General features: G+C 46.9%; 1 protein-coding gene across 6 annotated transcripts in view; it reads right to left on the bottom strand.

Annotated features, from left to right (window-relative positions):
* CCP110 (centriolar coiled-coil protein 110) overlaps window positions 1-25,028 on the bottom strand; it is a 1,154,773-nt gene that overhangs the window by 15,229 nt on the left and 1,114,516 nt on the right. For 4 of the 6 annotated variants that reach the window (XM_069647149.1, XM_069647148.1, XM_069647150.1 and 1 more), the window contains one exon: window positions 6,574-6,656. The exons of the other annotated variants lie outside the window; for them this stretch is intronic. In XM_069647149.1, coding sequence (XP_069503250.1) covers window positions 6,574-6,656 — 83 coding nt within the window. The remainder of the gene's footprint in view (window positions 1-6,573; window positions 6,657-25,028) is intronic. 6 annotated transcript variants of the gene reach the window in all.

Below are 25,028 nucleotides of genomic sequence, written 5' to 3'. Positions count from 1 at the left end.
AAATGTTCAAGGAAAAAGGTTCCTGTCGAAAACCTAGAGGTCACACCTGTGACCCCACCACCAGCTGAGGCCGAGATGGTGCAAGAAGAATCCCCAGATGAACCATCTTCTAATGAGTCAGAGGTGGAGGAGATTCAACCCAGTCTGGAAGATCTGGATCCAAGAGACCATCCTGAGCTGCAGACTTCCAGAAGGTGGACCCTCAATGACAGATTTCAGTATGGGACAGAGAGGATCCCTCTCTAGAAGGTCTGTGTCAGCAAGCATTTCCCAGAGTGAAGAGCAAGACCATGGGAAGCATAGGCTATACTGGGAAGGTGGACTCCTCTATAGTGAGCCCATGGAGTCTATTCCAGGGGAATCTCAGGAGACTGCCGGTACCCCAAGAATTGAGATGAATTCCTACTATTGGCACATGAAGTCCCCCTGGCTGGTCATTTAAATTTTAAGAAGACCAAGGAGAGGATATCATTGTACTTTTACTGGCCCAAGATGGGTACAGGAATTGAGAAACACTGTATGAGTTGACACACTTGCTAGTTATCTGGTAAAATTGGAGCCAAGAATGTGGCACCTTTAGTGCCTCTCCCAGTTGTGGGAGTTCCTTTTGAGAGGATGGGGATTGACATTGTTGGCCCCCTAGACCCTCCAACTTCTTCAGGCAACCGATTTATATTGGTTGTAGTGGACCATGGCACTACGTACCCTGAAGCTATTACAATGAGAACATTTACTGCTCAGACAATGGCTAAGGCCCTACTTAGTATTTTGTACCAGAGTAGGATTTCCTAAGGAGTTTGTATCGGATAGGGGATCACATGTTATGTCCTACTACATACAAGCCAAGTGGAAAACCTGTGGGGTCACCTACAATTTCTCAACTGCCTACCACCCTCAGACAAATGGGTTGGCTTCTTCTGTCATGCCTTCTTTTTGCCTATAGAGAGGTTCCTCAAGACATAGTGGGTTTTAGTCCCTTTGAGTTATTTTATGGTCATCCTGTCAGAGGCCCTTTGGCCCCAAATTAAGGAGGGTCTGGAGAGTGCTCCTTTCCTCAGGACAGTAAGGATTACTGACTATGCTAGGCCTCAGACAGAAGATGGCACGGATGAGAGGCTTCTGATAATCTGAAAGCTGGTCAAGTATTGGCATGACCAGAAGGTTAACATGGTGGCGTTTACTCCAGACCAACAAGTTCTCATCATGGTTCCAGAAGATAGAGGGTCTTACAGGACAAATGGACAGGACCCTTCAAAGTTGCGGCACTCTACCAAGGTTCCTGAGTAGTAAAGACTGATTGGGATCTACAAACCACTGGGATAGCTTACTAAATGCTTACCTCCAAGTGGGACTTTAGGAAAACTCCCCCAAGATGCAAAAAGAAAATCTCTCCTAGCAGTTATCTTCTAGCAAGACAAGGAATCCAAAGCGAACAGATTGTACGTATGTTCAGAAAACCGACCAGGACCACAAGAACCAACAACCGTCGCTTCTCAGCAAGATCCAGCAAACTAGGACCAGCCCCATGTGAACTTACAGTTCACATATGCATGTCCTGTGTGATGAATGTGGATTGCAACCTCTGTGCAGGCCAGGTATTGTCGATCTGTGCTAGTAAACACACAACATGATACAAGTGAAGACCCTGTTTGGCAGACCTCTGATGAACACAGACCACAACCTACTAGGTTCATCTCTTACACACATCCCTCAAGCTCCCCCATCAACATACATTTTAATGCATTACACTATGTGCATTTAAATGTATGCACAGGGTGAAAGGTATAGTCGTGTGTTTGTTAATGTATCAGCCCATAACAGGTTTTTCAGACCTTGTTTAACCAATTGGCTACCTTGTAAAATGGTCTATTTGCAAAAGTTTCATGCAATATTTTCTCAAATTGTGGTCACAGAAATCACTGCTATGTACAGCCAGCAGAAGGCAAAACACTTTCACTATATATAATGAACCATAATTGAACAAAAGGTTTATTTTGGTGTACTCTATTTCAATATCTTATATACACAGTCATGCGTTAACTGGGCTACCCAACCTTATTTTAGCAGCTGTTACTTGTTTGAGGAATATAATTGTCATTTGTTCTTCCTCTATTTTCTTGCAGTTTTAGGTTTATTTTCAAAATATTGCTGCACAAGTCTTTTCAGGTAATAGGTTGGTGCTACAAATGCAAAGATGCTGCAGACTTTTCATCTACTAAGCATCCTTGGGCTGATTTTGTAATATAAATTCAATTTTAGGGTGCTAGCATTTTTTTCTGATGCATATGTAAAATGGCCATACTATGTGTGTCCTCTCTGCCCCAGAGAATCCCCTCTGCCCGGGGAATATGGCCTATGTCATCTAGATTTGTTTTAGGCTATTGAGTTATTTGATTGCTGACCAATGGTTTTACTACAGTGGTTATTGGCCTCATCAGTTGAAAGGATTTTATTTGATCATTCTTTGATCTAGCATCCGACGATAGATTAAACGTTTTCTAATGCAGACCACCTGATTCAGTGTTTATACCAGAAACACTGGTTTGAAAAGTTTTTTTTAAAAAAAAAGTATATTAGACTTGAGTGTTCTGCCGTGGATTAATAATGGACTATTAAAGACAACTGAAAATGCATCATTTACCAGGCATCCTGTGTCTTCTACACAACACCCATACTGATAACACAGCTTCCCGAAAAGTCTACATTTTCATTTTCTGGACATAGTTGAAGTCACCTCTTCCTCACAGAGTTAACTGTCCCACCACAGTACCATTGAGTCCAGCTGAGCTGCTAGTCATTTGCCCTGTTCCACAGATAATGCTCCACCGTAATGTTTGGATCAGTGGTAGCAGCAGATTAGTGCAACATGAAGGAGCTTTAATATTAAGGCCGGATACGAAAAGGACATTCAATGTAAAAATGTGTTTAATTTGCATGAATTACAAGTGGCAAAAAATGTGGTTTACAAAAAGATATGTTTGAGTTTAAATATATTTTTTATCATTGTTAAAGGAAATGACTTTCTTATACCCTAAATAGGCCTTGTATTCTAAACTGCACAAAGCAGGGATAAAAATACTCCCAATACAAAATCCGATCTGGAGCCCTGGGCATGGCAAAGTAAATGGGATGAGGAGAGGGCACGAACAGTAAACAGCGTCAGAAAGTACCAGGTCCATCCAGGATGGAATGGGTCAACATAGCATTACCATAGGGCCTTGTTGTACTGCTTTGGGTGTATCCAGAGCTCTGTCCGGCTGCTTCTTGTAAATCCACAGACTCCAGGGTTCGGGGTTCGGGACTCTTGGAATAGGGATGTGTGTCAGATTCACCATCAGGTCAAGGGAAGGAGCAGCAAATATTATGATAGAGGAGGCCAAAGTCATTGGTGCAAGGTGGGTTTGCACTACTTTTTGATCAAGGGCTTGACGTAGTTAAGCCTCTGGTCCAAGGTCGGGATCCACACCAAACATCCTCCCCAACATAGCCTCTGGAGAAACACAGAAGGTACAGTAGGCCAAAGGGCATGAGCACTCATTTGTGTCTTGTGATTGGATGGTGAGAGGGGAAATAGGGGGACACCCCTTACTGTAGTGACCACCAGTAGCCCAGCATCGCCACTTGTGAGGGTGTATGTTGTCCATGCTACAAAGGGGGCATGGATACCGATCCCAGCTCAACTCCAAGCTGAGGGCTGAAAACACCAGTTGTGCTGGCATGCAGACCAGTGTACTTGCAGCAAAATGGCACAATATTAAAGTACACACCAGAGCAGACAGGGTCACATGGCAAACCACATCCCCTAATCACTCCCATTTTCTGGTGTAGAAGTGGCGTTCATTCTGAAGGTTCGGGGGTGGCATATCCAAGAAGAGATGGGTGGCAATACCTCATAACCAATGCAAAAGGGTTGTAAAATGAAAAATAGTTGGAGGCCCTTCTAAACCACTAAACGTAGCCTAAAGGGGAAAAGAAACCATCAAAGAGTAATTCTCTAGGCTTGGATCCTTCGAAAATTACCTGTGAAGGTGCACATCCTGCTACATTGTTTTGTGAAAGTACTTCACGCACAGGGGAGAGAATATGAAGATTCCAAGCAGGGATAAGTCTGCTTGTTAGGATTGTGCCTGTTGTGCATATGATGTTTGTGCACCACACAACCCACCTCCAAGGAGCACACCTCTGCCTCAGAATCAGAACCAGCTTTAGGCCAGACTGCCAAATTTGAGGAACTATGGAAATCAAAGGAGCACAGTCTTATTTTTCTAGTGTTGAAGAAATTATCTAATCTTGATACTCTGATTTATTGCAAGAGCCTGGTAAAATGGGGTGGGAGGGCAGTAGGTACCAGTACTTAGCAGAAAAGGCTATTCCAGGGAATTACAGGCCATACTGCTTCAAATATTTAGACCTATGTCCGATGAAACCACAAGGTTTAGCAGTTCAATTAGCACCCTAGAGCTAACTTGATCTTCTCAACAGTTACTGAGGCTCCAGCCCAGGTTGCATCTGTTTGTGGAAGAGAAGCTTCATCTCTGACTAAAGGCAACAATGTGAAGAAAGTCCTCTCACAGCAAACTATGTTGTGTTCCAGAAGTCTCAGTCAAGGGGTGCCTAGCATCAGGTTCTGCAGTCTGCCCAGAGCAAGAGTTATGGTTTAAAATCTCCATTTTGGGTAAGGAAACTTTTCCAGGTTAGGCGTAGTAGAGGAAAAGCACACACAGGGTGAGACCACTGCACTACGGCAAGGCAGACGAACATGCCTTTAGCACTTCCACTATGCTAACAGCAATGGTCGGCACCCTGATTAAGTCAACTGCTCTTTTACATAGCAACTATATGCCATAACATTCCAATGGATGCGACAGCAGTCATTGCCGAAACCGCAGCAAGCAAAGGGTGGCATGCCCAATTGCTGAATAAGATTCTAGAGTCAGCTACATGTTGGATGCTGCAGAGAAGTCACATCAATGCTGAATTAACTGGCTCTGCTGTGGGTAGGAGCTGCTCGCCCAATTTTTTGTGGGTGAAAAGTCTTACAATTGTAACCAACCTGTCACTGTAACAAAGTACTTGCTGCCAAAGACTCACTAGCAACTCTGCACTCCTCCAATGCAGGTCCACGACCCATATGCCACATCCCCTACATGCTTACCGCACATGGTGCCTACTTTTAAAGATTTCCATTACTAGGCCGTCAGTGCTTTTGAAAGCATAGTTCCTTAGTTCATTGGATTCTTACCAACTCTCAATCCCACACAATACTCCAAATTTTGATATAACAAGTATTAACAGCATAAGACTGTCCAAATCATAACAGTACAAAAAAGGACTACTGCCCTAAATATTCATAACATATCTTTACTACAAAGTTCGACCAAACAAAAATAAATATCCAACACTAGACAGTTCAACCATACACAAGGTGACAGCAAGCTGCTCATCTCCACTTCAACTACATCTGTGCGGTAAAAGGAGCACAGTCTACATTATGTGTTTGAGGTTTCTATGTCATAAAAATGCGCTGTAGCTGCAGTCCAGGTTTTGTATGCTTATTCGCTACATAGGACTAGGTCTTCAGGTCATTGCCTGCATTTTATTTTCTGAAAATAAATTGTAATGTGTACACACTGGTGTGTGGCTGCTTCCGAGCATAGAGGGTGCAAAGATCTTATATGTCTTAGAGGGACGAAAAGTTTCATCAGCTGTAGGTAATACAGATAGGAGTGTCTTCATGGCATTGTGGAACTTAAGCTTGTGTGGCTTGAGGCAAAGCTGTATTTGGGGGGTGATATGGTGATGGGAGATCCAAAGAGGCAGAGTTGATTATGCAGTACTCTTCCACCAAAAACCCATCTTTATTAACTAATGTGGCTAGCAAGCTTTCAGAGGTCACCGTAGGCATCTGGTAGCACAAGAGGACACATTTGTGAAGTGATCTGGTGTAGAAACGGACAGGCAAAAGAGTCATAATCCATAGTATTTTACCGGGAACCAGTGAAGTGATTCCAAGCCTGGAGTAAGGGGATTGGAGCACTTCAGATCAAAGATGGAAGACCACATTATTCAAGATGGCCTTTATGGCTTTTCGCAGGCCACCACACATGGGATCAGTTTCAGTGCTCATCATGGGACAATATTACTTGCAACCTTAATTAGGGAAGCAGTAATGTAGACTACGAACTGTAGCAGAAATTAAATTGAGTTGACGAAAGGAACCAGGAACTGGTAAAAGATCCTGTGAGACAGCAGTGTTACTGTTGCTTTCCCAAAACAGTAGGTAAAATGGACTACTTTCTTCACCATTTTTACCAACCATAAAAAAACATGTCCATAAGCTATCCATAAGATGTCTTTTGTAAGCTCTGACACTTGGGTACCAGATCGATGGTTCATGTACAGACATGTTACAGCCAAATGGAGTACAGTTATCTTGTCTCTGCAATCTTACAAAATTATAAGCCTGCAAGTCAAGTCCAGTCAGGTATAATTAATTGCAAGTTATATTTTCCTGTCTATGTGCTTGGTGCACAATTTATCTGCATGTACCACGGGTATCAATCTTCTACACACCTCTGATAATCTTGTTAGGTACTCTGCTTGAAGACGACTTCTCGCTATTTTGCTCAACATGTTTCAATGAGGTCTTAAAGGTTCTAATTAAACAAAAAAATAAAGTTACTTGAGACAAACGAACAAATGCTATGACAAACACATGATTAACATAATGGTTTTAACAAAAAAGTATCAAAAGAGACTTAAAAAACAAATTACTATATGCACATCAAAAAAAAAAAAATTCTAGTTGGAAAACGTTAGATAGAGCATATGAAAGTCAGTGGTTGCAATGTTTGAGAACGGCCAAGTCATAAGCATAAGAAATACAAGGTCAAATATTCCTTTAACTTAAGCTTTCATAAGATTTAAAACTCAGACACTCAGCCTTCCTGGATGCAAAACACAAAAACATTAAGTACGCCTAAGCAATATTCAAGATGATGAAAGTACAATAGGTGTGAAAACCCTAGGACACGACATTAGCTGAACTAAACCATGTATAAAATACATTTATTCTACATCAGTTTATCAGTATATTCATATATTTTAGGAAACGTGGTCACTTCAAAGAAATGTTGTGCCCTTTCAGTCCCTTCAGGGAGATTTGGGGCATTTTTCATCCTTCTGCTGCATTATTCATGACATTAATTTCAGGAAGATTTAAACTAGGTCAATTTTGAAGATAAGTATTATAAAATCTGGACAGAAAATCAATCATGTTAATCCAAGTAGTAATCAACATTTACAAACTCCTTACCCACATTTAGTCATATTACTTCTGCAATTGGTAACTTTATGAAGTTGTTAGGGAGATTTGTATTGTTGCTATCTTCCTACTACTTCCTAGGCCCTAGCACTACAGTAGGAGATTTCTGGATTTATTTATTGAATTTTACGGTTAGCGGTTTTTCAACCGAAACCCACTGCTGCATTCATTTTTGTTTTTTGGGTAACTTGTCCCATTTGCTTCTGGCAGATATATTTCTATGGAAGCAGCCCCCACGCTATATGAAGTATTGCCAGTGGCCCTTAGTGCCCCTCTTACTCCATCGTGAGCCTACCAGTGCAGGTGATGTCAATGTCACATTAAGTGTTTTTGGGACATAGTGTCCCCATTTCTTTGACCGAAGTAAAACATGTTATTACTTTTGCTGCACCTCCTGAACAGGCCGGAACTAGGTACCTTTTTTTATCTTATTTGCGATGCACTGTTGCAGGGTGCTTTTTTTACTATGATAATGGAGTACCATATACTCAAAATGGCTACTCCTTAATGTGTTAAATTCTGTTCAGGGTTTTATATCCTTTGCTGCCCATCGCAGTCGTTCCACAGAGGTGTCAGCTGGCAGGAAATGGGGAGGCCCCAATCCACATATTTCCAGATGCATGGCTGTTGCGGCGCAGATTTTAGGTGGCCGCATGCCACCATTGTACAACTACTTCCATATTTGATTGCTACAAAGTCCCTTCCTGGAGCACTGGGCTAACCCCCAGCCTGATTTATGGATATAAGGAGTGGAGCTGGACTCAGGAATTATGCCAATCAAACCCAAAGATCTAAAAAGACGGCTGAGGGAGGGTAGAGGGCTGGTGCAGGAGCAAGTACCAACTCAGCCAGCACCACTGCATTTCAGAATGTTCACTTTTATTCACAAGGGCATACCTTTGCAGGGCACCTCCCTCCAGTTGACTGGTGGGCAGTGAGATGTCCTGCTCAAAGCTGGATCACTAACCCTATGCTGAAGGAGTTTGCAGACTTTCAATTCACCTGCACCATCTGGAACCATCTTTGCTCTGCTGCAAGGGCTTCTATCCCACCTTGAGGCTTGAATCTGTGTAGTCATCCCTTAGTGCCCTGCTGCAATGCTGGAAAACTGCTGTGCAGGCATTCACCAGCAGAGGAGCCTGCCAGGAACCCAAAGTCTAAACGCTGAACTGCAGGAGTCCTACCAACCATGTGCATAGTCAATGCAAGACATTCAGTCATCCGTGAAGGTCTGTGTGCAGTCATGGGACCGATCCAGGGTGAATCCACTCTAGTCTGAGGTGTCCTGGGAAACCGAAAGACAACCCCTAGTGGGTGTCCTCAAACTTTGTGACCAGACAATCCCAACAACTGTGAAGCAAGTCTTTTTCAGTGATGCACTGGTTATTAGAGGTGTTTCTACCTTTGAGGGGGTCCGAAGGTCGCAGATTTGTTTGACTCGAACAGTCTCCACCCCAATTAGGGCTTGCACTGGTGCAAAGACCTGCTTACCTTAGCACTATCCAGGCCTTAACTGGGTCGGTAGTGGCCACGCCAGTATTTCTTGGATAAGTCGCTTTGGACTCTAAGGGTGGCAGCTGCTTCCTACAACATCTACATTTTGACTGAAGCCACTTAAGTCATATCCTGAATTCAGTTTTGAGACTACACGTGCAGCCTCCTTTGCCTGGGACTCCCTATCAGGATGGCCTCTCCTAGAGGCGATACTTGCATGCGACTCTAAAGAATCTTTCGGGAAAACCTAAAATTCCTCCTTAGGCTCCTGGTATGTGGTGACTGGACTTTTGAAGTTACATTCATTGTGTTTGAACTGGCATATAAGCATAAAGTCTACGTTTTTGAACTTCCAACAGCTTTTCCCTACATTTGCAGTTAAAGTATATGGTGTGATATACTAAAGTAGAGTGTAACCCCTATATGGCTGCCAAAATGTGATATATATGGAATACATTACTCACCGAAAACGTATTTCTGATGCTTGTATCTGCTTAGATTCACATGCTGTGCATAGGCCCACATCTAGTGGAAGCTGCGGAGTACTACAGTTGTTGTTTTCGAAATTCGAAAAGGGACGTCGACAGGGTGTGCCAGTAATACTATCCCTAGTGTGACGTCCAAGGTACCCATGGTCCTTCATGCGTCTAGGTCCTTCAGATTGTTTTGTTTCTGACATGAGGTAGCATGAAGCGTAGCGTGAGTACAGGTGTATCCAAGCAGATATGTATCGGACAAGCTCATAAAACATCCATGCACCTTCTCTCCAAGGGGAGGAAGGATGGGTCGCATGTGAATCTAAGCAGGTACAAGCTTCAGAAATACGATTACGGTGAGTAATGTATCCCTTCTGAAGCTTGTGGAATCTGCTTAGATCACATGCTGTGCATAGATTAGCAATCAGTGTTAAGAGAAGGTGGTGGGTTGTGAGAAGGTTCATTGGCAAACGGATGTTTTAGAATCGCTTGTCCCACTTGTGTATCTGTCTTGGAATATGTGTCAATGTGGCAGTGCTGAGTGAAGGTGTGAACTGAGCTCAATGTAGCTGCTTTGCAAATGCTATCTAGGGGGACATTTGTAATGAAAGCCAGAGTAGCTCCTGTGCTTCTTGTGGAGCGAGCTCTTGGCGTGAAAGGCAGTGTCTGGTTTTATAGAGAATAGCACAGTTGTATAAATCTGACTATCCATCATGAGATGGCATTCTTGGAAATGCGGTCTCCTTCTCTGCCTGGTGCTATGGAGACAAACAGTTGATATGTTTTCCTCAGCAGTCTGGTCTTGTTTACATAGTAAAGGACTGCCCTCCTTACATCTAGTGTGTGGAGTTTAACCTCAGCCGAGCTGGTGGGGTTCTGGAAGAAGGCCGGTAGCTCAATGGACTGGTTTACGTGAAATTTAGAGATGAACATGGGGGAAAACCTAGGATGAGTGCGTAAAACCAGTTTTGTTTTATTCTTATTTATTTAGCGCACAACAGCCCGAGGACATCGTGGCACTTGTTACAGTACAAAGCTTAGTTACTTAGTTACATGGTCATTAGCAATATATATACAGGTTACAATATATTACATTTGTGTTATATTACAATATACATGGCAGAAGTGGAGGAGGCAGTCCTCCACTTGCTAGTTGAGGAGAGTGGCCTTGAGGTTGTTGCGGAAGACAGAGGTGGAAGTGTCAGCTCCAAGGATGGAGGGAGTGAGTTCCAGAGTTTCGGTGCAATATAGGAGAAGCCTAGACCTCCCGCTGTGGCTCTCTTTATGCGTGGTATGTGTAGCTGGTTGGTGTACTGAGCTCTGCAGGGGGCGAGTGGATGTGGTCCTTGATATTGCTTCAGATAGGTATGCTGGAGCGGTTTTGTTGATGCACCTGTGAGTGATGGTGAGGATTTTCAGAGTATTTCGGTCTTTGACCTGGAGCCACCGGCTTCACATCTGGCGTGGGGTATATGGTCTCTTCTAGGGATGCTCATGGCGGCTCTGAGGGCATTGTTTTGTGTGGTTTGCAGTCTGTGAATGTTTTTGGCGGAGGTGCCAGCTAGAAGGGCGTTGCAATAATCGAGTTTGGCTCCTATAGTTGCTCTAGCTATGGCCAAGCGGTTGGGGGTGGGTAAGTAGGGTTTAATGGCATTGATGAGTTTGGTGCTGAACGCTGATGCAGAGGCTAGGACGCTGACTTGTTTGTTCATCGATAGATTTGCATCAATGTGAACACCTAGAGTCTTGACAGAGGATGATACAGAGATGGGTGAGTTGTCTATGTTGAAGTTGTTGTATTGGGGGCTTAGTTTCAATAATGTGTTTGTCTGGCCCAGGATGAGAATTTCAGTCTTCTCCCTGTTAAGACATAGGCCATTGATTGCCATCCAAGCTTGGATAGTGGCATAGATGTTGTGAAGTGCCGTGGCGTCTTGGTGATAGAGTCCAGATAGGGGTAAAAGTACCAGAGTGTTGTCTGCATAGTTTGTATATGCAACACCCATGGAGTCAAGTAGGTCGAAGAGGGGTTTTGTGAAGAGGTTATAGAGGGTGGGGGCTGTACAAGATCCTTGGGGGACACCGCCGTTTATAGTGGTAGGATCTGCGTTAGCTGTGTCGGAGTAGACCTTCATGGCTCTTCCTACAAGGAAGGAAGTGATCCAGGATGCTGCTTGATTAGAGAAATGGGCTGCATGGGTGAGGTGGGTGGTGAGTGTTTGGTGATCTACCAGGTCAAAAGCAGCTGATAAATCAAGGAGGAGGAGCAAGGCAGGTTTGCCTTTGTCCATGATCTGTGAAATTTGATTTTTTAGGTCTAATAAGGCGGATTCTGTTCCATGCCCGACACGGAAGCCAGATTGTCTTTTGCCTAGTATGGAGTTAGCTTCTATGTATGATTGGATCTGGATGTCAGCTGCTTTGTCCAGGATTTTTAGGAGGAACGGGACTGTAGTTATCGGTCTGTAGTTGTTGGGTTGCGCTGGGTCAAGTGTGGCCTTTTTTAGAAGTGGCCGCACCCAGGCTTCCTTGAGATTGTTTGGGACAGTTCCTGTTTGGAAAGATGCATTAATGAAGGCAGTAATCAGGGGTTCTAGGTCATTGGTGCATTCCTTGATGATTTTGGGAGGGCAAATGTCTGCTTTGCAGAGGGATGGTTTGAGGTTTTTGATGAGATTAAGGACCTCAGGTTCAGTGATGTTTCTGAAGGAAAATTAAGCGTGATTGAGATTACTACGCTCGTCTTGTGTAGGGCGGTTGGTTTTTTGGTTTGGGAGGGCTTTGTAGTGGTTTTGGATTGTGTTCTGGAGGAGTTTTATTTTGTTGAGCATGGCAGACTGAATGCTGGCACACCAGGCTTTGTCTTTAGTTATCTCGTCAGCGGTAGCCGGAGGAGTGATTAATTCATTAAAGATTGCGAATAGTTCTTTAGCTTGAGAGTTGGCCTTTGAGATACTATCATTGAAGGAGATGGATTTTGCTGCTAAGATGGCTTTTTTATATTGGAGGGCTATTTGTTTGGTTTGAAGAGGATCACTCGGAGCCGTTTGCCAGTTTTTAAGCGACTGGCGCTTTTGAGCTCGGAGGGTTTGGAGTTCTTCCGAGAACCAAGAGTTGCAGTGAAATGATTTTTTTTCCTTCTTGCTTTCAAGTGGGGCTATAGTGTTTATGGCATTGGTGAGAGTATCATTGAAGATAGCTGATAGAATATTTGGGTCCTGAGAGAAAGGTGGTGCTAGGCAGGGGCTTTTAAGGTGGGGATGCAAGTTGTCTGTGTTGAGTTTTTTAGAACTTCTTATTGTGGCAGTTGGTGAGAGTCTTAGGTTTAGAGTTGGTGGGGATGAGGAATTCGATGCATGTGTGGTCCGTCCAAGGAAGGGCGGTGTTTGAGGTAATGTCTTGTAATTCACTAACTCTTCTTACGGAAGTAATAGACACCAAGAAGGCAGTCTTGTAGGTCAGGTGCTTAAGACTTGACTTATGCATCGGCTCGAAGGGTTCCCCCATGAGCTAAGCAAGTACTACATTGAGATCCCATGGGGGCGTGGCCGGCGCGCATGGCATGAAGACGGAAACCGCCAGCGCTCCTGCCCGCGATCCTGGTACGGACCGTCTAACACCGGCGAAAGAGATTAAACAGCTATAAACTTTTCCAACCCCTGATGCTGCCTTAGGGGAAAAAACGGACCCGCATTGTGTGCCAACGAAGTGAGTAAAGCGGAGCCCCTACGGCGCGCAAGAGGGCGGCGCCTGCAACAGACAAGCGAGCCGCAATGGAAGAAGGCATATAAGCAGGAGAACCCGCCGCATCCTACGGGACAGACTAGGGCGAACAACAATCCTTTCATCGGACACAGTGGATACCCTGAGTGGCGCTTGGATGTGCAGCTAAGCCCCCGGTGCCGGTGTGGAACAGCGAACTGGTGACGGCGATTCCGCCCCCTCGGGCAAACACTGCAACCGGGTTGCCGCCGCTGCGGAGGGGGCTCCAATAAAGAAGGAGGGAAAGGCCCACACTGTGCCCGGGAACGGGACGAGTGGATGTGGTCCTTGATATTGGTGCAATACTGGTGGAACGCGGCTCCATCGGAGCCTTGATGAGGAGGAAAGACACGGCCCGCACTACATCGGAGCCCAAGCAGCACACGAACAGACAGACCCCGAGGCCGAGAGGTTGCAGGCCACACCCGAGGTGGGTGAGGGGCCCAACAACAGCTGCCTCAAAGCAGACAGGACTGGGGCGTTAGGGACCCACACACCCAACTGGAGGCTGAGGCTCAGGAACAGAGCCAACACTACAATACAAATCAGCCACCTGAACATTAAGGCGGAGAGACAGCAGACCAGCTTACTGAGCCCAAGCTGCCACCGGGGCCGGTGACAGATACCATCGGGACGCAGAGGAACACGGCAACGCGACGGCCCATGAGCAGGAAGGGACATGTTGAATACCCACCAACCAAGAGCAGAGGGAAAGCGGCGCCACGAAAGGTAGGACACAGTGCTAACCAGACCTCCTCGCGGAGCTTCGGGCCCCAAAGGAGAGAGGACCCGCGGATCATAGCGCTCCAGACCCACAGAAGTAAGGGTTGAACCAGCAGGGGGCTGGCACCACAACAGCTCGGCTACGCAAATAGAAGGGGCTGTTGACAGTCTGAGAAACCACTGCAGCAGACGTACAAGGCCATAAGGAGAAGTCGCATCACTTGGCGGCCGGCAACAAAGAGACCGCTGGCTCCAGCAACGGTGGCCATTGAGCCACAGCCAGCAAGCGGGAGAGTACCCCCGACGTGTGGTGGAGAACCAAATAATCAGAGTCAGGAGATGTCACCACCCAAGGGCAAACCGAAAGTAGTAACAATGGACTCCTTCACAACAGCCAGGCCCAAGCAGCAGCAAGGCGCAGGGGCAACAGATGAACAAACGACCCAAGAAGGTGACCCCACGTACATGCAAGTACTACAGGCCATAGCGGCGCTAGGCACCTCTATCGAAACCAAAATAGATGAAGTCAAATCGGACATACAGTTGATTAGACAGGATGCCCGCAATCTCACTGAAAGAGTGACTACAGCAGAAGCAACCCTACAGGACAACGTAGAAAGCACAACGGACCTCAAGTCCAAGGTCCAGGACCTTGAATTGAAGGTAGCAAGGCTAGAGGCGAGGACAGAAGATGCGGAGGGGCGGGCCCGCCGCAACAACATCCGAATCCTAGGTGTCTCGGAGGGACCGGACCCAACGGAATTCATAGAGACAATGATACAGCAGAAAATCGGGGCCGGCAACCTGTCCCAGGGATTCGCGATAGAACAAGCACACAGGTCTCTGCAAAAAAGACCTCCACCGGGCTCGCACCCGCGCCCAATGATCGCCAAAGTCCTAAATTTCCACGACAGGGAGACAATACTACGATTCTCGAGAGAAGGAGAGGAAATCAAAAGACAAGATGCCAAAATAGTCATGTATCCGGATTACACTCCTGTAGTTCAACGGGCAAGGAATTCATTCATTCCGGTGAAAGCAAGATTACGAGAACTTAACCTCAAGTACATGCTAATGTACCCGTCGCGCCTTAAGGTGATACATAAAGGGAAAGCCGTCTTTCTAGAAACCCCGGCGGCGGCAAATATGTGGCTCGAACATAATAATCTCGCGGATGGTAAGGATGGAACAGTGAAAGAGATCACAGGCCACTCAACACCCGAAGCAGCAAGGAAAAAACCGATGTTCGTACAACAGAATGTGAACGACCAAGGTACTGCACTAAGAACTACAGTATTAATGAAGCAAAATCGGGCAGGAGCGCACCGACCTACACGAACTTCGATGACATCGACACACCCCTCCAGGACACATGTAGGCCAACCGCCAACACAACACCCGCACCGGGAGGCTTCGAAAGGCCCACAAGGCTCGGGCGCCCCTGAGGCCAGCAAGTTGGAAGCAACTGCTGGGGGCAGTTCAAAGTTGCACAGTTTGCTGTTTTCATTCTCCAGAATGAACGTTACTATTGTTGGTAAGTCTCCAAATGACAAAGGGGGGGAGAGGGAGGAGTCAAAATGAGAGAGGGGGAAACCTGTGCCTTTACCTACACAAGGATGGGGTCTCTAACACAAGCGCCTCGACCACGGACACTAAAGAGAGGGAAGCAGGACAAACGCAATATTCCATTCGAATCACCATGACCACAACGGCAATTAGAATATTGACATGGAATGTGAGGGGCCTCGGGATGTATCTCCGCAGAAACAGAAGCAAGGCCTATCTGCACAGAAAAGGGGTGATGATAGCGTTACTACAGGAGACCCACTGCACGGCAGACTCTATGGCTAAACTCCAAACCCATTGGGGAGGACAGGGATTTGGCACCGTCTACTCCAGATATGCTAGAGGAGTTTATACTTGGATCCACCGGCAACTCCCTTTTCGCCTGGCCAAATCAGAAATAGATCCAGAAGGCAGATTCGTAATGCTGTGGGGACACATTGAGCAGAGAGAAATATGCATCGTGAACTCCTACTTCCCCAATAGCAACATACCGACCCACCTGAACTCAATGTACCCCAAAATTACACAACACAGAAGCGGCCTGTTCATATGGGGGGGCGACCTCAATTGCGTATGTGACCCAATACTGGACAGGTCCATTCCCCAATCGAAAGGCCCATCGGCAGCGACAACAGCCCTGACTGCAACGATAGACAGGCTGGACCTGGCTGGTGTATGGCGAGAAACACATCCAGCAATAAGAGGCTACTCGTCTCTGCATACACTGCACACAAGATTAGATTATATCCTCATAGGCAGGGAACACTTACCCCAAGTGGAAGGTGCGCAATACTTAGGAAGAACCATCTCTGACCACTCCCCGCTCCTAGTAACATGGAACCACAATGGGCCCAGACCCCCGATCGCTATGTGGAAAATGCCGGTAGAAGCCCTGAAAGACCCAGCCTTTAGAGAAGAACTGCAAGACTCAATCGACAGCTATATAGAAGTTAACGTGGGCAGTATAGAACGCAGTAGTACGGTATGGGACGCCCTAAAAACAGTGATAAGCGGGGAAATCATTGCAAAGGCCGGGGGGATCAGGAAACTGCTCAGAAAGGAATTAGATAAGGTGGAGAAGGTGATTGAAAGGCTGGAGGCCACCCCCACTGGCACTCGGGAGGGAGAAGCAGAACTCCAGAAACTCAGAGGAGAATGCGACCGCGTGGAGTAGGCTAGAAAAGTTCGACTACACAGCTAAAACAAATAGAGCACACGCAGAGGCAGACAGACTGGGCAAGTTACTGGCCTGGCTGTGCCGCAGGGAACACCCTAGACACTCCACTACTTCACTGCAGGACGAAGAGGGGAACATACACCACACACAACAGAACATAAATGACACCTTCAAACGTTTCTACACTGTCATGACCACTGCTTTCAAGGAGTCAGGACCTACCCAACATCCTTGGAAGCAGGCTCATAACATGTCTTATCGGCACCAGCAAGTCCCAATAGGGACCTTTTGGACCTTGTCCTGGCACCGGTGGTGCCAGGCTCATAGTAAGGATCCGTCCCGGCACAGGAAGCGCCGGGCTCATATCAAGTGTAAAGGTGCTTGGGTGAACCTACCTGGAGCAGACCATGCTGCTTACTTACCAGCAAGATGAGGCTTTACTCTCTTCTGGCAGGGACTACTTTTCCTTCTGGGTGGGGCAGGCACCACTCCCTGGATCATTGCTGCTGGAACCCTTCTGGAAGCAGGAACTCTTTTACCTGGGCGAGGCTGCTGTGGAAGAAGACACCTAAGCACTCCTATGGGCTATTTAAACCACACCCGATTGGTACCACATGCTTCGCGTTATTCTGCATCTGCAGCAGGACGCTCACCGTGTCAGCTCCAGCGAATCTTCAGCTCCGGACCCTGTAATTACGAAAATTACCTGCTGGGAACCAATCTTCAATCTTCAGCGGCTCCTGCAAAACAAAAGGCACAGGTTAGACAAAGACAAAGTTAGCGCTTCGACTCACCCGATCCATCGGCAGCATCCAAGACGTTTTTTTTGCATTTCTCGTCCGGCATCGGGCCTGCAAAGACAAAGAACATTGGTTAGTAACGCTTGGTTACAAAACTGCTTACCTGTGTTGCGCTTGCTCCAACCTTGCTCGCACTGCATTCCGGCACCTGTAGAGACAAAAGAGGACATTAAGGTGCATTCTACGGACCCAAAACAGCCTTCCTACTTACGTGCCTTCGAATTCATCATCTTCTTGTTACGCTCTCTGCCACGAATCGGGGAGAGCATCTTCTTTGGCATCGACAGCATCTGAAAAGTAAAAGACATAGACATTAGGGGAAAAGACATTTGAAGAGAGCAATCTAAAGAGAACTTTAATACTTACAAGTCACGCTCGTGCAGCAAACGGCGGCTTCGCTCTCAACTACCCTCTGCAATCAAGAGGCGGAACTCACATCCAGTGAAGTAACTGGATCCAGCGCCCCTGCACAAGACGCAGGATGGAGAGCTCAGCATTCACTTACTTAAGGTGAGCACAACAATCACCCGAGTACCACGGGAAGAGAGGGAGAGAGGGGCTAAGAACTTCTCCCAGCCTTCCAGCCACTAATACCTTGATTTTCCACTTGCAGACACCTCACACTGCAGGTCAAGCTTTCGGTGAGGAAGGGGTCAAATCCGGGAGCCAAACGAATCCTACGCCTAACGTTGAAGACGTTCTCACCGCCCAGTCAAGACCAGCGCCTCCGAGGGAACCAGGTGAGCGTTACAGAACGCGAAGCCTCACCATACATTTCCCGCCCAGGCGCAATGGAGACTTCGGACACAGACCAATTGGCCCAGTTGCTCGGGGAGTTGAGAGCAGAAGTACACGCAGCTCGCCAGGAAACAAATGCCCCAAGGAGAGAGCTAGTGGTTTCTAAGGAGCGAACAGACGACTTGGCTAGACAATTGTTACAAGCCCAAGCGGGACAGACTCCTCTGCCTACCCCTGGTGGTAGCCATGCCCCAACAGCTTCCTCTAATCCGGTGCAAATTAATCTACCAGGAAATTTACCTTTGGCTCCGCCCGAACGCTTTTCAGGTGATCCGAAAAGATTTGCTGTTTTCATCAATCAGTGTCGTTTGCACTTTCTGTGTAGACCTGCCACTTTTCCAACGGACCAGGCTAAGGTGGCCTTCGTGCTTTCATATCTTAGCGGCAGTGCCGCAGATTGGTCTATTCCTTTAGTGACACAAGATAACCCTATTCTGTATAATTTCCAGGACTTCCAAGCTAGTATGGAAAGATTGTTCGCAAGACATTCTCAGGGACAGGCCCTGGACAATGAACTTCTTTCACTACGACAGGGCAATCAAGATCTTCTGGCCTACATTGCATCATTCAACAGACTAGTGGTTGAAACCGGGTGGCCTGAGGATAAGAGAATCACCCTTTTCTATAGAGGCCTTCGTGGAGAACTTAAAGACGTTCTGGCCCAGGTGGTGAATCCTCCACAAGACTGTTCCGAATACATTGATCTGGTGGTGCAACTGGATCATAGAATACAAAATCGAAAAGCTGATCGTTCCAGGTTTGAGAATCGAGTTTTTTCAAGACCACAGAGCTCCGTTAAAGGAAATGATACTGTGGAACCCATGCAGATTGGGGTGGTGAAAGGACCTCTAACCCAAAAGGAAAGAGAAAGGAGAAGACAACTGCAATTGTGCCTCTATTGCGGGAACTCAGGGCACTTCCTCCAAGATTGCCCAGTGAAACCAAAGAAGAAGACAGTAGGAGCTTCCGATAAGGGTGCCAAAAGTTCAGAGTCGGAAAACGACCTCGCCCGACAAGTGTAGAGGTCCGCTTGCCGAGCGTTAAAACCAGCCATTAGGTCTCTGGCCACGTGCAAGGCGCCGGGCACCGACGGCTTGCCCTCAGAGTTTTATAAAGTATATGAGCCCTCCCTGACACCCCTGCTACATAAGGTATACCAAGAGACATATGAAAGAGAGATATTGCCTGAAAGCATGAGAGAAACGCTTGTGGTCCCGATTCTTAAGCCCAACAAACCGGCGGACCTGTGCGATTCCTACCGCGCATTAGCGATGCTAAACTATGATGTGAAAATCTTAACTACGATATTAGCCAAGCAGCTGTCTAGAATAATAGGAGACATAATACACACTGATCAGAGTGGCTTCGTACCGCGCCGTAACACATCCATGAACCTGCGCAGGCTGCAACACATTATAGCGCAAACTGACAGGACAAGGGCTCATAGGCACTACTATCCCTGGACGCCATAAAGGCGTTCGATTGCATCTATTGGGAGAGGCTAGTGGCTGTACTCAAGGAATTTGGCTTCAGACCTGGGTTTATAAGATGGTTCAAGATACTACACACCAGACCAAGAGCAAGGGTGAAATCCGGAAAACACGTGTCAGAGGCCTGGGACATACAAAAAGGGACTAGACAGGGCTGCCCGCTATCCCAAATGCTGTACATATTGGGACTGGAACCCATAGCCATTTATTTTAGGAAGCAATTTTTTGACGCCGGTATAAGGCTGGGAGGGGTAGATCACGTCATCTCACTCTACGCAGATGACGTTCTTATATACTTCAGAAACCCACACCTCAATGTGCCCCCCATGCTCGAAGTCTTGGATAATTACTCCAGGGTATCTGGGATCCAATCCAGCAAAGGGAAATCCTGCCTGTTCCCACTAGCGGCCCTGAAACATGAGGACATGGAGGCACTTCCGGTGGTGGGGATAACATGGCAGACAACCTCATTCCGATACCTCGGAGTCCAGATAATGCACACCCCTGCACTGATGCATGAACACAACACAAAGGCAGCACTCCCAGCACTACGTAAGTCAATGAACATTTGGTCGAGACTCACTCTATCGATGATGGGGAGGGCCTCGATAAGATGATTGTTTTGCCACGGTTCCTATACGGGTTCCAAAATGTACATTACTACATCAACAAACCCTTTTTCCGACTGCTTGAGACACTAATAAAAGAGTTCATATGAGGGAAAAACAGACACAGGATAGCGCTATAGACATTAGCTCTACCATACAGCCAGGGCGGCATCCAACTCCCAAATTTTGAAAACTACTACCTAGCAGCACAGCTCAGCTTTGTGTCCAAATGGTTTGCCGACGAATCCACAGCTGAAACACCCTTGTTGCAAGCCATGACCCCCCCGTTCCATTTGAAAGAACAGGTCTGGGTGCCCTCACAACTACTGGAAAAAGCACCCCTCTTCGTCACTCTGGGGAGGGAAATCTGGCGCAGAACGAAAACGCTTACCCGCACACAGAACTCTTACGCTCCAGAAGTACCACTGATCGCAGACCTATGCACAACGGTCACAGATCTGAAACAAATCAGATTATGGGAAAGGGATGGGGTCTACACCTGGGGAGACCTCTACGAGGAGGGAAACTTTAAAGAGTTTGCCTCGCTACAGGAAAAAGAGAGCATTCACACAGGCCAGTTCCTCTGGTATCAAAGAGTCCGCACCACAGCACGACACAAATGGGGTACATGGCCTGAAGAACCGGTCACGGAACCATTTCTAACACTGCTATACAATATGGGGGAGGGCAGCAGACCAATATCCCAAATATACGGACAACTGAGCGATATACCTAACCCCCAGAGCTTGGAAATGAAAACCAAATGGGAAACAGATATAAGCAGAGAAATGACAGAGGGAGAATGGAACAGGGTGCTCACATTCCCCAAAGAGGTGTCAAGAAACCACAGATTCCGACAGATACAGTTGAACTTGCTGCACCAAACCTACCTAACCCCAAACCGAATAGCCAAATTTAACAAGCGAGCGCAGTCAAACTGTACCTGGTGCAGGAGGGAGGAAGCCGATCTGATCCATATGATGTGGGAATGCCCCAAAACAAGGAAACTGTGGGACAAGGTAAAACAGACGTGTGAGAAAGCAGGCATGACCAAATACAACTGGACACCCGAGGAGTGCCTATTGGGAACTTACCCCAGGTTAGCCAAGCTCAAGCACACAGTTAGACTCGTGGACATAACGTGCATACTGGCCAAAAGGACTATTGCCATGTCCTGGAAAAAGCCTGCGGGACCACAATACAGAATATGGCACAGCGAAACGGAGAGATGGGTGTTAGCTGAGACTAAGGCTTGGGAGGAGTGTGTCGCCAGGTCCACTGATGAATCCAGCAGAGCGCTCGAGGCATGGAAAGAACTCACCAGACATATGTTTCTCCCCTCGGATGACAAGCCCCCATGAATCAAAGGCCTGAGACAAACACACCCGCAGGACAGACGAGGGCAGCCTGGAAGAACTCACTGAAGCTATAACTGGCCCCTTGAGGGCACCCCCCCTATACCTCCCTTGTGCAACCTGATCACTCCCTCCCCAGACCCCTTCCACCCCCCCGGGACAAGTGACACTGCAACACATGAACAAAACAAGGAGACAGTTATTGTTGTATGTTATAATGGTTAAGTTGAAATGCACTGAAATTGGATATGCGCAAGGCACATAGAGTTATGTAACCGAAATTGCTGGAAAATGGCAATTAACAAATTTAAAAATAAAATACATTGAGATCCCATCCTGGTGGTGGGTTAGAAATGGGAGGGTGGAGTCGTTTTACTCCCTCCATGAATGCTTTAATAGCCGGTACCTTCCACCACAATACTTTATTGTGGGAAGTGGTGTAAACCGATAAAGCTGCCATGTGGACGTTTATAGAGTTGAAGACTAACCCCGAATCTAACAAGTGGAGCATATCATTTAGGATGGAGTACATTCTATGGGGTTTATTTGTTTAGACTGGCACCAAACTACAAATCGTCTCCACTTGTTGAAATAACAGTGTTATGGTTTTCTTGCTTCCTTTAGGATGTCCATGCACATCTGTGGCACTTTAAGATGTCCGAACTCTATGGCTTCAGGAGCCATGCTGACAAGTTCATAGACTGAGGTTGAGGGTGCACTGTACCCTCGTGCTGAGTGAGTAGGTATGTCTGGCCTGGGAGTTTTATGGGATTGCACATCGCCAGTTTGCGCAGATGTGTATACCATGGCTGTTTCGTCCACATGGGAGCAACTAGGATGAGCGTCACTTGTTCCCTGTGAATCTTGTTCACCACCTTGTTCATGAGAAGAGTGGGAGGAAAAGCGTAGGCAAACCTTCCTAACCAGTTCATCCAGAGGGCGTTACCCTTGGAGCCTGGTTGTTGGAAACTGGACGCAAAGTCTGGGCATTGCTTGTTTTCGCTTGTGGCGAACAAGTCTAGCGTGGGGTAACCCCATTGAGAGAAGAGGTAATCTACGACTTCTTTATCTAGTTGCCATTCGTGTTCCTCTGGTAGGGGCTCTCTGCTTAGAGCGTCTGCTAACATATTGAGTTCCCCTGGAACGTGTTGTGAGGATAGGAATATCTTCCGTTTGAGTGCCCATTTCCAAATCCGTTGTGCTAGTTTGGACAGATTTGGAGAGTCTGAGCCCCCCTGTTTGTTAATGTAGAACATTGCTGTTGTGCTGTCAGTGAGGATTTGTACCAACAGACTTGTTAGCTGTATCTCGAATGCCTGCAGGGCTTTGAATACTGCCAGCAGTTCTAACATGTTGATGTGGTTCTGTGCCGTGGCATGAGTCCACAGACCCGGAGCTGTGTGATGAAGGTGATGAGCCCCCCACCAGGCAAGCAAGGCATCTGTCGTCACTATCGCTTGCACTTCTGGGTCGTGGAAGGGTTTGTCCTTTAGAAGATTCTCCCTTGTGCACCATCAAAGGTTTTGTACTAGTGTTGGCGAAACGACCACTAGATCGTCCCACTGACCGCTTGCCCGAGACCACTGTTTCGCCAACCACTCCTGCATGGGGCGCAGGCATGCGTGAGGCACCAGGTAAATGCAAGATGCCATCATGCCTAGTGTTAGGGAGAATTCTCTGTAAAGGCTAATTTCCCAAACCTAGTGAGTGCCCCAGCAGCTTTGCTGGATTTTTGAGGTTTATTTGTTTCTCCTGCTAAGAGTGAGACTCTTTTACTCCCACTCTTAGACATGATTTGAGGTGTTCCTTGAACTTGCCATGTGTTTTATGGGCTATGGGGTCTTTTACTCCATAGGGTCTCATGCGTTTTTGATGTGGGTTACACAGCACCCTCCGTGCCATAACCCAGGGGTGTCGTAGCGACCCCCCAACATAGACTCCATACCCTGGGACTGACTACTGTCTCCCAGGGCATGTAAAGTCACCATTGGCTTTACTAGTCCAAAATTATGAACAGAAACCAGTACAAACCATCATATTGTGGACGTACTGGTCGGGGCAATTCGATTGCCCCGGGGTCTGTTGTTCGAGGGGGCACGTCTCCGTCCCACCTGATCGAGTTTTGGCTGGTGGCAGTGGATACTATTTATATTCGACCGCGAATATATCTCTATGGGATTTTCCCATTGTTCGAGGCTACCAACTTTAATTATTTAATTCTTATAGCCTCGAACATACCGCCGGTTTATTTATTTAATATTAATTCACCGGTTATTTTTTGCCAGAACTCGATTCTAAAATGGCGTTTGTGTTCTCTTCTGTGACTCCAACCCAAGTCGAGCCCTTTGTTCCACTTTTTGGCGGGCTTCTCCACAGAAGCCTCCAAAAGTGGTGCCACTCTGTCTGGGTACCACAGGGGGTATGGGAGGGGGTTTAGGCACCCTGGACTGAGTTACCTTGGTAACTCAAGTCGCACTCTTGTGTGATTGGCCCAAGTGGTGAGCCGGCCGGCTCACCACTTAGCATGCTTGATTGACAGCTAGGCTGAGTGAATGGGGGTATGCTGCATAAAAGCAGGGCTTTGCGGACTGGAACTTCAGAAGTCGCCACAGGACCTAAGAATCCGAGGAGGGAGAACATGAGCCGACCTGCAACGACGACACCACCGGTGGAGCCCTGCTGAACCGTCTCACCACTTTTACCGACGACAGAGGAGATCTCCAGGCCGGAGAGTCTTCTTCCTTTGACTGGTGGGGATAACCAGTTTTGCCTTCTTTTCACCTTCCTGGAGCATCTCCTGGCCGCCTTGCCCGTGCCAAGCACCCCGGCAACCGGAATACCACGATTTACCACTACCGCGAAGAGAAGAGTAGTACCTTTTAACCGAAGAACTCCGCGGCTGGTTTCTTCCCTGGCAGTGCAACGACCTTCATCTTTCCTCTACGGCGAGACCTCCTCTTCCTCTGGACGAAACACCGACTTGCACCCGCTGCCAGGAACAAATGCCCCCGCTGGAGCTTCCTTCTCACTTAAGGTACTGTGTCCCACCTGGCTTCTCTTGCGACAAATCGTTCGGGGTGACAGTAAAGCCTCGACTTTCTAACCTGGGCTAAAGTGGGCCTTGCAATTGACTTCCTTGCTCTCCCGTAGAACTCTGCCTATGCTGCCTTACTGTGGTTCTTGTAAAAGTATTGAAACTTGTGTGCTTCCATAACTTTGCCTTTTTCCCTCCCTTTTTGATAACTTATTAGAGTGCCATCTTATGTTAAGCGCTCACCTCTGTCTGAAAATAAGTGGTGTTTCTCACTAAGACTTGTCTAATAAGTAACTAGGGTTGTATATATATGATAGTGACTGTGTGCTGAATTTACTCACCTTTTTTGGTAGTGTAAATTACAAGTGTGTCTTTAAATAAATAATGATATACTTTTACACCAAAGCTCTGGTCAGTGTTT

This window comes from Ambystoma mexicanum, chromosome 2q (assembly GCF_040938575.1).
Source record: "Ambystoma mexicanum isolate Mex_15411 chromosome 2q, UKY_AmexF1_1, whole genome shotgun sequence".
NCBI lineage: Eukaryota > Metazoa > Chordata > Amphibia > Caudata > Ambystomatidae > Ambystoma > Ambystoma mexicanum.
The sequence above is the reverse complement of the archived record's forward strand: the minus strand, read 5'-3'. Positions and strand labels throughout refer to the sequence as shown.